Below are 18,557 nucleotides of genomic sequence, written 5' to 3'. Positions count from 1 at the left end.
ATTTGTAGTTGTCCACATATTCTGGTTAGACTGTAAACTCTCCTTCCAGACTCACATTAAGCATCTCTAATCCAAAATTAAATCTAGAATCCGCTTCCTATTTCACAAAAAAGTATCTTTCACTCATGCTGCCAAACATATCCTCGTAAAACTGACTATCCTACCAATCCTTGACTTCAACAAAGTCATTTACAAAATAGCCTACAACACTCAGCAAATTGGATGCAGTCGATCACAGTGCCATCTGTTTTGTCATCAAAGCCCCAGCTTCTTCAGGCAGAAATTTGCATCCTGTAGCTCTAACTCCAAAAAGTTCTGGGACACTGTAAAGTTCATGGAGAACAAGAGCACCTTCTCCCAGCTGCCCACTGCACTGAGGCTAGGTAACACGGTCACCACCGATAAATCCATGACTATCGAAAACTTCAACAAGCATTTCTCAACGGCTGGCCATGCCTTCCCTTCTGGCTACTCCAACCTCGGCCAACAATTCTGCCCCCCCCGCAGCTACTCGCCCAAGCCTCTCCAGGTTCTCCTTTACCCAAATCCAGATAGCAGATGTTCTGAAAGAGCTGCAAAACCTGGAACCGTACAAATCAGCTGGGCTTGATAATCTGGACCCTCTATTTCTGAAACTATCCGCCGCCATTGTCGCAACCCCTATTACCAGCCTGTTCAACCTCTCTTTCGTATCGTCTGAGATCCCCAAGGATTGGAAAGCTACCGCAGTCATCCCCCTCTTCAAAGGGGGAGACACCCTGGACCCAAACTGTTACAGACCTATATCCATCCTGCCCTTCCTATCTAAGGTCTTCAAAAGCCAAGTCAACAAACAGGTCACTGACCATCTCGAATCCCACCGTACCTTCTCCGCTGTGCAATCTGGATTCCGAGCCGGTCACGGGTGCACCTCAGCCACGCTCAAGGTACTAAACGATATCATAACCGCCATCGATAAAAGACAGTACTGTGCAGCCGTCTTCATCGACCTGGCCAAGGCTTTCGACTCTGTCAATCACCATATTCTTATCGGCAGACTCAGTAGGCTCAGTTTTTTCTAATGACTGCCTTGCCTGGTTCACCAACTACTTTGCAGACAGAGTTCAGTGTGTCAAATCGGAGGGCATGTTGTCCGGTCCCCCGGCAGTCTCCATGGGGGTGCCACAGGGTTCAATTCTCGGGCCGACTCTTTTCTCTGTATATATCAATGATGTTGTTCTTGCTGCGGGCGATTCCCTGATCCACCTCTACGCAGACGACACCATTCTGTATACTTCCGGCCCTTCCTTGGACACTGTGCTATCTAACCTCCAAACGAGCTTCAATGCCATACAACACTCCTTCGGTGGCCTCCAACTGCTCTTAAACGCTAGTAAAACCAAATGTATGCTTTTCAACCGTTCGCTGCCTGCACCCGCACGCCAGACTAGCATCACCACCCTGGATGGTTCCGACCTAGAATATGTGGACATCTATAAGTACCTAGGTGTCTGGCTAGACTGTAAACTCTCCTTCCAGACTCATATCAAACATCTCCAATCTAAAATCAAATCTGGAGTCGGCTTTCTATTCCACAACAAAGCCTCCTTCACTCACGCCGCCAAACTTAACCTAGTAAAACTGACCATCCTACCGATCCTCGACTTCGGCGATGTCATCTACAAAATAGCTTCCAATACTCTACTCAGCAAACTGGATGCAGTTTATCACAGTGCCATCCGTTTTGTTACTAAAGCACCTTATACCACCCACCACTGCGACCTGTATGCTCTAGTCGGCTGGCCCTCGCTACATATTCGTCGCCAGACCCACTGGCTCCAGGTCATCTACAAGTCCATGCTAGGTAAAGCTCCACCTTATCTCAGTTCACTGGTCACGATGGCAACACCCACCCGTAGCACGCGCTCCAGCAGGTGTATCTCACTGATCATCCCTAAAGCCAACACCTCATTTGGCCGCCTTTCGTTCCAGTACTCTGCTGCCTGTGACTGGAACGAATTGCAAAAAAAAATTAAAAAAAATAAATAATAATAATTTTAAAAAAAATAAAATAATCGCTGAAGTTGGAGACTTTTATCTCCCTCACAAACTTCAAACATCTGCTATCTGAGCAGCTAACCGATCGCTGCAGCTGTACATAGTCTATCGGTAAATAGCCCACCCAATTTTACCTACCTCTTCCCCATACTGTTTATATTTATTTACTATTCTGCTCTTTTGCACACCAGTATCTCTACCTGTACATGACCATCTGATCATTTATCACGCCAGTATTAATCTGCAAAATTGTAATTATTCACCTGCCTCCTCATGCCTTTTGCACACAATGTATATAGACTTTTTTTATCCTACTGTGTTATTGACTTGTTAATTGTTTACTCCATGTGTAACTCTGTGTTGTCTGTTCACACTGCTGTGCTTTATCTTGGCCAGGTCGCAGTTGTAAATGAGAACTTGTTCTCAACTTGCCTACCTGGTTTAATAAAGGTGAAATAAAAAAATAAAAATACTACCCACCACTGCAACCTGTACGCTCTTGTTGGCTGGCCCTCGCTTCATATTCGTCGTCAACCCCACTGGCTCAAGGTCATCTATAAGTCTGCTAGGTGAAGCCCCATCTTATCTCAGCTCACTGGTCACCATAGCAGCACCCACCCGTAGCCCCCGCTCCATCAGTTATATTTCACAGTCACCCCAACAGCCAATTCCTCCTTTCGCCGCCTTTCCTTCCAGTTCTCTGCTGCCAATGACTGGAATGAACTGCATTTTTTTTTATCACTGAAGCTGGAAACTCTTATCTCCCTCACTTACTTTAAGCTGTCAGAGCAGAGCAGAACAGATCACTGCACCAGTACATAGCCCATCTGTAAATAGCCCATCCAACTACCTCATCCCCATACTGTTATTTTATTTCTCTCCTTGACACCCCAGTATCTCTATTTGCACATCTTGCTCATCTTCTGCACATCTATCACTCCAGTGTTTAATTGCTATATTGTAATTATTTCACCACTATAGCCTATTTATTGCCTTTACCTCCCTTATCCTACCTCATTTGCACACACTGTATATAGACTTTTTCTATTGTATTATTAACTGTATGTTTGTTTATTCCATGTGTAACTCTGTGTTGTCTGTTCACACTGCTGTGCTTTATCTTGGCCAGGTCGCAGTTGTAAATGAGAACTTGTTCTCAACTAGCCTACCTGGTTAAATAAGGGTAAAATATGTACAGACATTTGTTTTTTCTCTAAAATCTGCGTTCTTGACATAACTACCCGGATAAAGCACTAAATAAACTTCAGTTAGTGCTAAATACAGCTGCTAGAATCCTGACTAGAACCAAAAAATTTGATCATATTACTCCAGTGCTAGCCTCTCTACACTGGCTTCCTGTCAAAGCAAGGGCTGATTTTAAGGTTTTACTGCTAACCTACAAAGCATTACATGGGCTTGCTCCTACCTATCTCTCTGATTTGGTCCTGCCGTACATACCTACACGTACGCTACGGTCACAAGACGCAGGCCTCCTAATTGTCCCTAGAATTTCTAAGCAAGCAGCTGGAGGCAGGGCTTTCTCCTATAGAGCTCCATTTTTATGGAACGGTCTGCCTACCCATGTCAGAGACGCAAACTCGGTCTCAACCTTTAAGTCTTTACTGAAGACTCATCTCTTCAGTGGGTCATATGATTGAGTGTAGTCTGGCCCAGGAGTGGGAGGGTGAACGGAAAGGCTCTGGAGCAACGAACCACCCTTGCTGTCTCTGCCTGGCCGGTTCCCCTCTTTCCACTGGGATTCTCTGCCTCTAACCCTGTTACGGGGGCTGAGTCACTGGCTTACTGGGGCTCTCTCATGCCGTCCCTGCAGGGGGTGCGTCACCTGAGTGGGTTGATTCACTGTTGTGGTCATCCTGTCTGGGTTGGCGCCCCCCCCACTTGGGCTGTGCCGTGGCGGAGATCTTTGTGGGCTATACTCAGCCTTGTCTCAGGATGGTAAGTTGGTGGTTGAAGATATCCCTCTAGTGGTGTGGGGGCTGTGCTTTGGCAAAGTGGGTGGGGTTATATCCTTCCTGTTTGGCACTGTCCGGGGGTGTCCTCGGATGGGGCCACAGTGTCTCCTGTCCCCTCCTGTCTCAGCCTCCAGTATTTATGCTGCAGTAGTTTGTGTCGGGGGGCTCGGGTCAGTTTGTTATATCTGGAGTACTTCTCCTGTCCTATTCGGTGTCCTGTGTGAATCTAAGTGTGCATTCTCTAATTCTCTCCCTTTTTTCTCTCTCTCGGAGGACCTGAGCCCTAGGACCATGCCCCAGGACTACCTGACATGATGACTCCTTGCTGTCCCCAGTCCACCTGGCCATGCTGCTGCTCCAGTTTCAACTGTTCTGCCTTACTATTATTCGACCATGCTGGTCATTTATGAACATTTGAACATCTTGGCCATGTTCTGTTATAATCTCCACCCGGCCCAGCCAGAAGAGGACTGGCCACCCCACATAGCCTGGTTCCTCTCTAGGTTTCTTCCTAGGTTTTGGCCTTTCTAGGGAGTTTTTCCTAGCCACCGTGCTTCTACACCTGCATTGCTTGCTGTTTGGGGTTTTAGGCTGGGTTTCTGTACAGCACTTTGAGATATCAGCTGATGTACGAAGGGCTATATAAATAAATTTGATTTGATTTGATAACGTGCTGCATGATTTACAACTGTCCCGTTGACGGGGCGCTGATCCTTAAGCAAGTCAGCCAAATCAGCTATGTTTTCATAAAATACAGTAAATGAGGCTGAATTAACTGTCGCTGCCAGACAAGACTCCGCTGATAGCCAGGTGTAGTGTAACGGATGTGAAACGGTTAGCGGTGGTGCGCGCTAAATAGCGTTTCAATCTGTGATGTCACTTGCTCTGAGACCTAGTAGTTGTTCCCCACTGTTGTTGATGTGTGCAGAGGGTCCCTGGTTCGCGCCCGGGTATGGGCGAGGAGACGGTCTAAAGTTATACTGTTACAGTAGCAGTGGTAAGGATTCACTCAACGGTGCTGAAAAGAAAGCACTGTTTGTCACCACTATAGTGCAATTAATGTATTGTTGAGATATATATATATATATATTTTGCCCCACCAAGATGTACATGTTAAAATAGCCACTGTAAATAGTAAATGTTCTCTAGACCTATAGCAAGTAGCCTGGAATTCTATATAAAATAAATCTAGCTTGTTTAAAGAAAAAAAACATTTGTAAAAATGGTGTCAATATAACCTCATTCTTCTTCCTCATTCTCGCTCTCTGAAGTGGATCATGTCTAGAAGGGATACAGCTTTTGTCAAATTGAAGTCAAAAGTTACATTTTAGCTAACTCCTAAACCTTTTCCTAAGCTTAACCTAATTCACCTAACCTGCTATTTTCATTCGCCCAACCTGCTGCATAAATTATCTGAAAACGAAAAGTCAATTTGAACTAAAACTGTATCCCTTCTTGACAAAACCTCTGAAGTGGTGTATTAATTTGTCAGCCATGGAGCGCTCGACAGAGTAGCAAACTTCTGAGACGCACACTCTTGACCCATCAACTTCACAAATTAACGCTTCGGCGCCAGTGGTAGCACACTTGGCCTATATAGGCGTCCACTGCAAACTGCACTTTCTTATATATGCTTAAATAGGCATGGGTAATAGAGGATGTGCTTTGAAACGAGTTTCTCTCATTCTCTTTCATTACATTTATTTTTCAGTTGTCACATGCTTCTTCCGTCTGTCTGCCAACAGCCTATTATATATATTTATCTGTGTCTCGGGGAAAGAAAATGACCAAAAATGGTCACAACGCTACACTGCTAGCCTTGTTTAAACATTTACAGCCTAACATCGACTAGACAAATGTTCAACCTAAGCCTGGCAATGAATCATCGCTCCCTGACACCTAATTTGCATGTTACCCATCTCAGTGTCGACAAAGAAGGTGTGTACTCTAAAATGTCAACTGTCACACGGCATCTCCACTGATGAACCATTTAGAAAAATAAAACATCATAATCGAGTGAAACATTTTGACCATCGGTGGGAACACAATATAGAACTACATAATACTGAAACTTTACTACATCCGCTATAAAACATGTACTATTCAATTGAAAGTAAAACCTGTTTTCTGCCAACCTACTATGAAAAACTTGAATCCCTTCCAACGAAAAATCCAGATAGTTACTTTAACCTCTGTCGAGAAACAGTAACATCTAACGTAACATTACATTTTCTACTGCACTTACCTCTCTCTGAACGCGTTGGTTCCCTTATAAATGGCAATTGTGTGTCAATCCCTTTCTGCCAAATTAATTGAATGCACCTAACTTCGGAACTTGGAAGAGTCTGACACTTGCGTGAGCCACGCTCTCTTGTCCAACCGGGAAGGGCATTCTCTGACGTCCCACCCCTCCTTGCCCATCTCGCCAATGATAATCGCTCTCTCGTGTCGCTCAATGGACACACTTTCAGATTGATTGACACTCGCAGGTGATGAGAGTGGGTATGCAAAATATACCATACGCAATGCTTTTCCGAAGTTGAGTGGTGCAACCTGACACTATGATGACATTGGCAGATGTCAGGCTCTACTTTTTTGTTTCTCACACATCACCTGACTCTGGTTAGCACACACAAACAAAATCAGATAGTTTATTCCTTGCATATTAAGACTGTACAGAAATTAATAAAACTTGGAATTAAATGTGACCTAAGCAGCATCAAAAGCCATGTCCATTGCTTCACAGGTTTGGTTTCTCCACAGGTCTAGGATCAGCTGATTGGTGTTAAGACGACGCTTCACACACACACTGCAGGTCTCCATCCCAACCGACTCAGGATCAGAGAATAACAGAGATCCTCTGATACACCAGGCAGCACATCAGTTTCCCAAGTCTCCAGACAGGAATACAGAACTGCATCATGGGCACTAAGAGGAGCAAATCCACATACCAGGGCCATATAGTACAACATGTAAACAATAACATACTACACAGTCCTACATATTTGGTAGAATATTTTACAGGTAACATGTAGCTGAAAGGAAATTATGTTGTCAGTAAACAGTTTGGCAAACGTCTTCTATTTTGGAGTCAAACTATGTACAGTATCTACTGTATGTAATGACAAGACTCATACTTACACCGCTTCACACTCTGTTTTTCTCTCCCCAGCTAAGATGTTAAACACAGAGGAGAAAGAGTGAAAAGGAGGAAGAGAAAAACATCCAGAGACAAGCAGGAAAGAGAACCTCACCCTTGTGCCTCTCTCCCTCTCGTAGTGTCTCAGTCAGTCAGTCCAGTATCTCCTTGATGCACCAGCAGCAGAGTACGAAGTAGAGGCACTCCTTGAGGGACTGGATGAAGCCGTAGGCAATGTTCCCACCAAGGAAGTTCTTCCCTCTGCCTAGGCCCATGGCCATGTCACGCAGGTTCTGCCCGAGGGAGGAGGGCATGGCCTGGGGGAGAGGACGCTGGGGGTGCATGGCTCTATGGCACTGCTCCACACGGAGGACAGGAGGAAGAAATGATAGAAATGGGAGATGAGAGGAATAGGGGTCAGGTCAATCCCAGAGGAGTAGAGGAGGAAAGGAAGAGGAGAAGACCAGGGTTGGACTGGGTGTGAGTGGACAGAGAGCTCCTGTCCAGAGAGCTCCTGTCCAGAGAGCTCCTCCTATAGTGACATCAACACTACCAACACCAGGGGGTGTTCTCTCAGCTCCTGATCTTTCTCTATTCTATTCTTCTACACTCTGGAACACAGACACACTAGTCACCCCTGGTTATGAAACATTCTGTTCACTGGCTCTGGGTGTATTCTGCACCCCACCACCCCTCTCTCTCTCCCTACCTCCAGCTCTCTCTCTGCATCTCTAGGGTTTTTGCCAGTCTGGAACAGTCTCTCCCTATGTAAAGCATAATCTATCCACCACACCTACAGTACACCCCTCGGGATAGTTCCAGTATCACCTGCTCAATGCAGCTCTACTGTAAAAGCGCACAATATGCCTCCTCTCTTTGTCCAGGACTGTGTGACTGTCTATTGTTTCTCTCTTCTGGTAATCTGTGTTTTGTGTTCTGAACAGGTTGAAATAAGTAAGCCCCACTACTCAGGTAACTTCTTCCTGCCCGATCCTGTCTCTTTCCTTGTCCTCTCAATCTCCTTGGTCATCTCCTCGAAGTGTAGAACTTCAATTAAAACAATATATAGTCTTCACCTGTATTTAGCAGAATAAGTGGATATGTTCTATTTAATAGTTATGAATCAACATTTAAGAAAACACATCACAGGAGACCAGATAGTAAATCCAGAAACTGCATTTTAAAGCCAAACTCACCAAGAAAGATTCATGACATATGCATTTATATGCAATCTGTGATTTCAGGTACAGGTGTAAACAGATGCATTTCCCCCCCAAAAGAACAAGAGTATTACAACAGAACTGTAAAAAGTAAAAAATTAAATCAATATTTGTGAAGGCTAATTGAAAATAACCCTTTGGCTTTCAAAACTCAAATGAAAAAGTACATCAAAACAACAATATAGAAACGTTAAAAAATTATTTCCATGCAACAAAGGCAACTGTGACGAACAAAGACAACGCTAGAATGTTTCACAAATTATGTAGAGGATAGATGATTCCTTTTACACACACACCTTGGGGCTTGTATACTTGTTTTCTTGTTGCCTATCCAGGACCTATAGTCACTTAAACAGTCTGTGTGTTTGTGACAGAATGAAGCAAAGGCCTCACACACAGAGCACAAGTGCCACCATGTAAGAACTACACAACCCCCTACACTCCCAACCATAAACTCTGATCATCCACACATCCTCTCTCACAACACACACACAAGCACGATGAGAAAGATGAATAAACAATTACCTGTCCAGGCTCAAAGAACCCTTTCTCATAACTAGAGTTGCAAAATTCAGATAACTTTCCCCAAATTCCCCAGTTTTCCAGAAATCCTGGTTAAAATAATCCTAGAATTACACAAGCGAATAAACAGGAAGTGAATCCCCCCTCCAACCAAGATTTCTGGAAAACCACAGGAATTTGCAACCCTACTGATGAGACAGAAATATTTTGTACAGCAGGTGGCAGATCCCAGTTTACTCTTCACTTCCACATTTACAGTTTGGTTTCAGCCTCCCTCAAAAACCTGGACATGGTTCATTGGCTAGAATCAAAATTAATTGGATTCAGAGAGAAAAGTATTCCGTGGGTATTACATGTGAAATACAGTATATGGTTCTGTCCCACCCATGTTATTAATAACATCTAAACAATAAAGACTTTCATTTCAGAACCAAGAACTCAAACCGACCAATCAGATCTGATGTTATTTACAGGTGGAGTGGAAATCCCTCCAATGAGAGCTGCGACATCAAACAACCTTGACAACAACAAGTGACAACAGGAAGTAAGAATGAATGTGCAATAGAGGAGCGGATTGGCATCACTGGACCTGGGTGGTGAGAGTCAGTGTCCTTTTTGCAGTCTTTGATGGACTGAGAGACCATGTGACAGGATCCAACGGTCCACTACATTTGGATTAAGTCCATCAACTGACTGTACAATAAGCACAGTACATTAGGTGACAGACTGCACTGGAGTGAGGTGACTGCATCGAAGAAACAAGGCACGAGTAAAAGATACAAAACATATCATGAAGAGAAGGGGGGAGAGGATGATTCCTCCACGTTCTCTCCCTCTACCATCTTCTAATTCCAAGGAAAACAACACAACAAGTCCAACGTCTGACCAACGTTCGCCAAGCTCCCAGATTTCGTTGTGAACAGTGCTGATAACAGTTTTCCCTGCAGTGAGCTGAGAATAAACACATCACACACTAATGCTAACGCTAAACGCTAATCTCCTGACCAAGTGTTGCAGCACATTTGGAGAGGAGATAAATTCATTGCTTTGAATGCTCTGGACCGAATGCTTTCGGCATTAAACACACTTCATCCAGTATGCCCCCCAACCTCTCCACTCCCCACCCGTCCAGACAAGAAACATGGCCATAGATTGTCAAGGCAAACAGTTATTAACAACAAATCCATTGAAAAGCAAGAAAATATTGGCATTAATACGAACTACGATTCCAACACAGCACCGATTAAATTGTAACAGCAGCATTTGGGTTGACTGTGACATCGTCGTAGAATTGGTTTTGAACTCTTTCAGATGACATCGTGTCTAGGTCTGATGACATCTCTAGATGTGGAACCTCCCCCCTGCCTCTTCCCAGTCTTTTCTCCATCCCTCTCTATGTAATGACACTATACTCCCAATGAAAGTACACATGACAGATACAGACTAGCACACTGTATGTTGGTGTAGGAGTCATCTCCATGGTTTCTGCCACCCCAGTCCAACCAAGTCCACTTTCTTTGTCATGATCAGAGCAGAAAGGTAAGACTAGTCCCATGCAGACAGACAAGGAGACAAGTCCCATGCAGACAGACTTGCGGATGTCGGATGGGCATGAATCACATCCTTTTATCAAACTCCACCTTCGGAGGCCGGAAAGAAACCTTGTCCATATTTGGACAGACGGAGACAATGGTTGTTGGCATAGCAACCCCCTTTTTGCATACAGAGACGTCCTCCGTGACATCACCAGGTATCACTCAGGGGGTCAATGGTCAAAGATTAAAGGTCTTTTAATGGGAGTGGCTTGAGGGTGAGTGAGGGCCCTGATTGGTATGGACACAAAAATGTCTATGCATATTAACAGGAGGCCTGATCTCAGTCATGATTGGTTATTTATGTGTTCCACTGATATTTGATTGGCTGTTCCTGTGTTCCACTGATATTTGATTGGAGGGTCCATGTCTGAGCTCTCTGATGAGTCCAATCATCAGACAAGTCTTTGGAGTGCTTCTGTGACGGTGAGAGAAACTGTTTCCTCTGCCATGTCAAGATCAAAACCTCTCCCCCCATTCCTCCATTCCTTTCTCTACGTTTCACTCCTCCCCTCCAGGGTGCATAGTCCTCCTTTACTATGATAGAATCATTTCTGAATGAATGGCATGATTTAATTAATAATGCTCCGTTTTTTACTAAATTGTATTAATTTCTGTCCCAATGAGAAGGAAAATAAAGTGTTCCTAGGTGTTACTCCCACGTTCTTTGGAGGGAGTGGACCTCGATGACGGAAGGATGAACAGAAGGAGGGATCACGGAGGTAACAGTGAGTCGTCCAGGAGGAGAGAAGGGTGTGAGGAAAAGCAGAGCAAATGATTTTGGCAGAAAGAGTTAGAGGTGTTTTTTTTGGCTTTCCTTAATGTTGTCAGCACTGCTTATGTGTGTAGTGTTTCTGAGAGTGTGTGTGTGTTGCAATGCTGTATGTGTGTGTGTGTTCAGGCCCTGTGCTCCACTGGTTGTTGAAGACACACCTCACTGCCTGCTGATACGATGGGCAGTCTGTTGTCCATGTGGTAACTGATCAGGTGGCTCACACTCTCAAAGTGGTGGTCTTTGGTACGTACCTGAGTAGGACAACACACACACACACACACACACACACACACACACACACACACACACACACACACACACACACACACACACACATAGAGAGAGTCAACAAAACATATCACGTCACAGCTGATAAGTGGGAAGGCTTCGGGTGGCTCGCTCTAACTCAGACACCTCTCCCTCCCAACTCACCACTCCCTCTGGGTCGACCAGTAGTAGGTGTTTGGGCTGACCCCCCTGTTGTCCAGTGAGGACGTACTGTCCAGGGGTGGTGCCTGACTCTCGGACCAGGAAGTCTCCGTCACGGGTCAGCAGTCTCTCAGCCTGCCTGCGACTCAGGCTGCCGTGGAACCAGGCCTCGCACTGCAACTGTTCCACCAGAGGGGGCGCCGCTGAGACCCCCAGACCTGATACACCCAGGGAATCATCAAATGGCTCTGAGAGGAGAAGGAGAGAGGGCAGAGCAAGAGAGACGTTGTGAGACCATACGACCAGACCAGATTCATTCTTGATACATTCAGGATAACAATATTCTAATTTCCCCTATGTCCAAACCCAAATGAAAAAAAAATGACTTCTACTGTAGTGTAATTACTGCAATACAGCTGATAACCATTCTAATTAGTCTTATCTGTGACTGCTATAGACTGCAGGGCCAGTTGATGTATTGTACACAGACTCTAGCTGATAGGGCCAACTGGGACTCACTCATGTCGAACACATCTCTGTGAGCATTGCCATTGGCTGCAGCTGTTGTGGGGCGGGGTTTATCCACATTGACGTATGAAGGGTCATCACACAGGTCCCGCCCTCCCTCCTTTGCTCCCACTGAAACAACCAATCAGAGGAGTTTAATCACATAACTGTCTGTCAGTATCACCTGGGAGGTGTTCAGGGATGGGAAACATTTAGAGCAGAACAGATAAATAGAATATATGTTCTGCGATGTCACAGATAGAAGAACCCAGATAATTCACAGGATGTATAAATCGGAGGCATCCGTTTAGAAATTCTTCTCACCAGCAGATATGGTGATGAGAGGAAGTCCAGTGGCAGGAAGTGGGAGGAGATTGAGTTAGATGAAACCTACTACAACTACTAAGGACATGTTATGAGAGAAGGTCTAGTGGGAGGAGATGGAGTTAGATGAAACCTACTTCAACTACTAAGGACATGTTATGAGAGAAGGTCTAGTGGGAGGAGATGGAGTTAGATGAAACCTACTACAACTACTAAGGACATGGTGATGAGAGAAGGTCTAGTGGGAGGAGATGGAGTTAGATGAAACCTACTACAACTACTAAGGACATGGTGATGAGAGGAAGTCCAGTGGGAGGAGATGGAGTTAGATGAAACCTACTTCAACTACTAAGGACATGTTATGAGAGAAGGTCTAGTGGGAGGAGATGGAGTTAGATGAAACCTACTACAACTACTAAGGACATGGTGATGAGAGAAGGTCTAGTGGGAGGAGATGGAGTTAGATGAAACCTACTACAACTACAACTATGAGAGAAGGTCTAAGGAGATGGAGTTAGATGAAACATGGACATGGTGATGAGAGAAGTCCAGTGGGAGGAGATGGAGTTAGATGAAACCTACTACAACTACTAAGGACATGGTGATGAGAGAAGGTCTAGTGGGAGGAGATGGAGTTAGATGAAACCTACTTCAACTACTAAGGACATGGTGATGAGAGAAGGTCTAGTGGGAGGAGATGGAGTTAGATGAAACCTACTACAACTACTAAGGACATGGTGATGAGAGAAGGTCTAGTGGGAGGAGATGGAGTTAGATGAAACCTACTTCAACTACTAAGGACATGGTGATGAGAGAAGGTCTAGTGGGAGGAGATGGAGTTAGATGAAACCTACTTCAACTACTAAGGACATGGTGATGAGAGAAGGTCTAGTGGGAGGAGATGGAGTTAGATGAAACCTACTACAACTACTAAGGACATGGTGATGAGAGGAAGTCCAGTGGGAGGAGATGGAGTTAGATGAAACCTACTTCAACTACTAAGGACATGTTATGAGAGAAGGTCTAGTGGGAGGAGATGGAGTTAGATGAAACCTACTACAACTACTAAGGACATGGTGATGAGAGAAGGTCTAGTGGGAGGAGATGGAGTTAGATGAAACCTACTACAACTACTAAGGACATGGTGATGAGAGAAGGTCTAGTGGGAGGAGATGGAGTTAGATGAAACCTACTACAACTACTAAGGACATGGTGATGAGAGAAGGTCTAGTGGGAGGAGATGGAGTTAGATGAAACCTACTACAACTACTAAGGACATGGTGATGAGAGGAAGTCCAGTGGGAGGAGATGGAGTTAGATGAAACCTACTACAACTACTAAGGACATGGTGATGAGAGAAGGTCTAGTGGGAGGAGATGGAGTTAGATGAAACCTACTTCAACTACTAAGGACATGGTGATGAGAGAAGGTCTAGTGGGAGGGGATGGAGTTAGATGAAACCTACTACAACTACTAAGGACATGGTGATGAGAGGAAGTCCAGTGGGAGGAGATGGAGTTAGATGAAACCTACTTCAACTACTAAGGACATGTTATGAGAGAAGGTCTAGTGGGAGGAGATGGAGTTAGATGAAACCTACTACAACTACTAAGGACATGGTGATGAGAGAAGGTCTAGTGGGAGGAGATGGAGTTAGATGAAACCTACTACAACTACTAAGGACATGGTGATGAGAGACGGTCTAGTGGGAGGAGATGGAGTTAGATGAAACCTACTTCAACTACTAAGGACATGGTGATGAGAGAAGGTCTAGTGGGACGAGATGGAGTTAGATGAAACCTACTACAACTACTAAGGACATGGTGACCTCTAGTGGACAACCAGAGACTTTCTGTTGAACTATTTGTCACAGACAGATCGGGCGATTTCAGCAGAGCGAGTAGACAAAAACATACAAGCGTAAATATGTACATTGCATTTCTAAATCTGAATGAGCGGGTGTTAAATATCCATATTTACGATGAGCGTATTATTCAACTGCATGTACGATAGATGAATTCCTTTGTCTCTCCTTCTCCCGCTCTTTCTTTCCCCAGCCATTTCACTGTGTAACCAGCCGTCATATCGGGTTAGTCCACGAGGGACGTTTCATTGCATTATGTTAGTAATCAATGTATAATCTATCCTGTGTGTGTTAATGTCATTCTGTGTGATTATTTAGTTAGTCAGTAAATAAATAAGTAAGCCAGTTTGTGTATCGCTGAATTATCATGCAGACTTGGGTTGGTGCAAGTCAACGATGTTCAGAATGAGACTGATATGAGGTAATAATAATTAATGGATGACTAATATGATAAAGGTATATTCAGATATTCTTCAGTCAATTCGGGGAAATGGTAACTCATTAAACAAACTTTTTCTGTGGTGCCCAAGATTGCTAATGAGTTCATTGTTACATCATTAATTTAATCACATAATCATTTAAACGTAGTAAATTGATTTAATTAAATAATTGTCATCGCATTAATGGTATTCACGTCACAACACCCCTATGGGAACACAGAGACCAGTTGAAACACACACTGTCCTAGAGCAACACACACTGTCCTAGAGCAACACACACTGTCCGAGAGCAACACACACTGTCCGAGAGCAACACACACTGTCCGAGAGCAACACACACTGTCCTAGAGCAACACACACTGTCCTAGAGCAACACACACTGTCCTAGAGCAACACACACTGTCCGAGAGCAACACACACTGTCCGAGAGCAACACACACTGTCCGAGAGCAACACACACTGTCCGAGAGCAACACACACTGTCCTAGAGCAACACACACTGTCCTAGAGCAACACACACTGTCCTAGAGCAACACACACTGTCCTAGAGCAACACACACTGTCCTAGAGCAACACACACTGTCCTAGAGCAACACACACTGTCCTAGAGCAACACACACTGTCCTAGAGCAACACACACTGTCCTAGAGCAACACACACTGTCCTAGAGCAACACACACTGTCCTAGAGCAACACACACTGTCCTAGAGCAACACACACTGTCCGAGAGCAACACACACTGTCCGAGAGCAACACACACTGTCCGAGAGCAACACACACTGTCCTAGAGCAACACACACTGTCCGAGAGCAACACACACTGTCCGAGAGCAACACACACTGTCCGAGAGCAACACACACTGTCCGAGAGCAACACACACTGTCCTAAAGCAACACACACTGTCCTAGAGCAACACACACTGTCCTAGAGCAACACACACTGTCCTAGAGCAACACACACTGTCCTAAAGCAACACACACTGTCCTAGAGCAACACACACTGTCCTAGAGCAACACACACTGTCCTAGAGCAACACACACTGTCCGAAAGCAACACGCACTGTCCGAAAGCAACACGCACTGTCCTAGAGCAACACGCACTGTCCTAGAGCAACACACACTGTCCTAGAGCAACACACACTGTCCTAGAGCAACACACACTGTCCTAGAGCAACACAGAGCAACACACACTGTCCTAGAGCAACACACACTGTCCTAGAGCAACACACACTGTCCGAGAGCAACACACACTGTCCGAGAGCAACACACACTGTCCGAGAGCAGCACGCACTGTCCGAGAGCAACACGCACTGTCCGAGAGCAACACGCACTGTCCTAGAGCAACACGCACTGTCCTAGAGCAACACGCACTGTCCTAGAGCAACACGCACTGTCCTAGAGCAACACGCACTGTCCTAGAGCAACACGCACTGTCCGAGAGCAACACGCACTGTCCGAGAGCAACACACACTGTCCGAGAGCAACACACACTGTCCGAGAGCAACACACACTGTCCGAGAGCAACACGCACTGTCCGAGAGCAACACGCACTGTCCTAGAGCAACACACACTGTCCTAGAGCAACACACACTGTCCGAAAGCAACACACACTGTCCTAGAGCAACACACACTGTCCTAGAGCAACACACACTCTCCTAGAGCAACACACACTGTCCTAGAGCAACACACACTGTCCTAGAGCAACACACACTGTCCGAGAGCAACACGCACTGTCCGAGAGCAACACACACTGTCCGAGAGCAACACGCACTGTCCGAGAGCAACACGCACTGTCCGAAAGCAACACGCACTGTCCGAAAGCAACACGCACTGTCCGAAAGCAACACGCACTGTCCGAAAGCAACACGCACTGTCCGAAAGCAACACGCACTGTCCTAGAGCAACACGCACTGTCCTAGAGCAACACACACTGTCCTAGAGCAACACACACTGTCCTAGAGCAACACACACTGTCCTAGAGCAACACACACTGTCCTAGAGCAACACACACTGTCCTAGAGCAACACACACTGTCCGAGAGCAACACACACTGTCCGAGAGCAACACACACTGTCCGAGAGCAGCACACACTGTCCGAGAGCAACACACACTGTCCTAGAGCAACACACACTGTCCTAGAGCAACACACACTGTCCTAGAGCAACACGCACTGTCCTAGAGCAACACACACTGTCCTAGAGCAACACACACTGTCCTAGAGCAACACACACTGTCCTAGAGCAACACGCACTGTCCTAGAGCAACACGCACTGTCCTAGAGCAACACACACTGTCCTAGAGCAACACACACACAGGGTCAATCTGACTCATTTCCTCTCACTGTGTCCGTGTCATTCTCTCACTGCAAGTCATTGTATTGTGTCACCTCATATCCTTTAGCTGTGTGTGTGTGTGAGAGAGAGAGAGAGAGATTGCTCACTTGGTAGAGGGGGAAGCGGCTGCTTGTGAATATCATTCTGACCCGGCTGTCCATAGGGCTGAAAACACACACACACACACACACACACACACACACACACACACACACACACACACACACACACACACACACACACACACACACACACACACACACACACACACGAAGCAATTAAGATACAGATGGAAAAACATACATTACACTGACCAACTGACGAGACACACACACACTGTGAGGTGAATAAGGAGAGCGCCAGAGAGAGTGGAAGACTAAGGCCTGCTGTGATATGAGAGTGAGACTTGGTCAGTTGATTAGCCTACATACTGAACTGCCCTCTCTCTCCTGGAGCTGCAGTCTGGATTCAATACAATTGACTAACAATTACTTGATGTGTGTGTATGTATATATATATCTCACCAGCGTAGCCCCAGGGCGGGCCCTCATGTCCACCAGTCCCCCAGGAGGAGGTTGTTTCCCGGGGAAGTTATTATAGTACGGAACATCTGCAGGGGGCGGTGCTCCCTCATCTTCCTCTTCCTCCCACGCTGAGCCATCAAACGGAGCCATCCTGAGAAAGGGGAGAGGAGTCAGAACTCAGGAGTGACACAAACACACACACACACACACACACACACACACACACACACACACACACACACACACACACACACACACACACACACACACACACACACACACACACACACACACACACCTGTCATGGGGAGTGACCAGTTTGGGGGGGTTCTTCAGGTACTGTTTGAAGCGTAGTTCGAAGGCCTGCCCTATGGTACTGATGACTTCCTGGGCCAAGCCCTCCGAACACTCCAGGATATGACACGCTGGACAGAAAGGAAGCAGAGAGGAGGGTAAACAACAGAGGTAAGGAAACAGAATATTGGCACTGCCTCGCTGTTCAAAGAAAGGGACTGAACAGGGATTTGATGTGCTGCTGGATAAATATATTGAGTTTGTGTTTATTTTTACAGGGACAGTGCACATGAATCAATGTTTCAGTAAAAGTGTCGGTTTTAGCCAGCCGGCTAATTTTCAACTGCAGTCCCTGGGCAGGTTATTAAAAACAATTACAATATAGACAATCAATGAGCATAAAAGCAACAAAGTGGAGTGATGACATTGATGTAAGATACTGAACAAGGACTGGATGTGCTGCTGGATAAATCTACTGGAGGGATGACATTGATGTAAGGTACTGAACAAGGACTGGATGTGCTGCTGGATAAATCTACTGGAGGGATGACATTGATGTAAGGTACTGAACAAGGACTGGATGTG

The 18,557-nt window shown here is 45.5% G+C and overlaps 2 protein-coding genes and 1 long non-coding RNA gene across 18 annotated transcripts in view; all 3 read right to left on the bottom strand.

Annotated features, from left to right (window-relative positions):
• The window catches only part of LOC118374974 (pre-B-cell leukemia transcription factor-interacting protein 1-like), a 38,916-nt gene extending 31,733 nt beyond the window's left edge, over positions 1–7,183 (bottom strand). For 3 of the 4 annotated variants that reach the window (XM_052509653.1, XM_052509656.1, XM_052509655.1), the window contains exons 1-2: positions 7,152–7,183; positions 6,256–6,938 (exon numbers count right to left, since the gene is read on the bottom strand). The gene's annotated coding sequence lies outside the window, so the exon portion shown is untranslated. Of the gene's footprint in view, positions 1–6,149; positions 6,227–6,255; positions 6,939–7,151 lie in introns of those variants that run through there. The other variant, XM_052509654.1, reaches the window with a different exon arrangement.
• Positions 7,184–8,307: 1,124 nt separating this feature from the next.
• The window catches only part of LOC118374980 (SHC-transforming protein 1-like), a 45,244-nt gene continuing 34,994 nt past the window's right edge, over positions 8,308–18,557 (bottom strand). For all 6 annotated transcript variants that reach the window (XM_052509659.1, XM_052509660.1, XM_052509662.1 and 3 more), the window contains 6 exons: positions 17,977–18,103; positions 17,679–17,829; positions 17,262–17,319; positions 12,207–12,326; positions 11,691–11,935; positions 8,308–11,509 (listed from right to left, as the gene is read on the bottom strand). In XM_052509659.1, coding sequence (XP_052365619.1) covers positions 11,381–11,509; positions 11,691–11,935; positions 12,207–12,326; positions 17,262–17,319; positions 17,679–17,829; positions 17,977–18,103 — 830 coding nt within the window. In that variant the 3' untranslated portion in view covers positions 8,308–11,380. The remainder of the gene's footprint in view (positions 11,510–11,690; positions 11,936–12,206; positions 12,327–17,261; positions 17,320–17,678; positions 17,830–17,976; positions 18,104–18,557) is intronic.
• LOC127925008 (uncharacterized) lies at positions 12,334–15,433 on the bottom strand. Of its 8 annotated transcripts, none has more exons than XR_008119543.1 (4): positions 13,980–15,433; positions 13,437–13,911; positions 13,097–13,300; positions 12,334–12,989 (listed from the first exon to the last, which is right to left on the bottom strand). It is a non-coding gene; the product is annotated as an uncharacterized LOC127925008 (long non-coding RNA). The 8 variants fall into 8 exon arrangements; XR_008119542.1 differs by having other exon boundaries at positions 12,335–12,989; positions 13,097–13,232; positions 13,301–13,911; XR_008119546.1 differs by having other exon boundaries at positions 12,335–12,989; positions 13,097–13,911; positions 13,980–14,047; positions 14,115–15,433.

The sequence above is a fragment of the Oncorhynchus keta genome, unplaced genomic scaffold (assembly GCF_023373465.1).
Source record: "Oncorhynchus keta strain PuntledgeMale-10-30-2019 unplaced genomic scaffold, Oket_V2 Un_contig_4917_pilon_pilon, whole genome shotgun sequence".
Lineage (NCBI taxonomy): Eukaryota > Metazoa > Chordata > Actinopteri > Salmoniformes > Salmonidae > Oncorhynchus > Oncorhynchus keta.
This window is presented reverse-complemented; position numbering and strand designations above follow the sequence as displayed.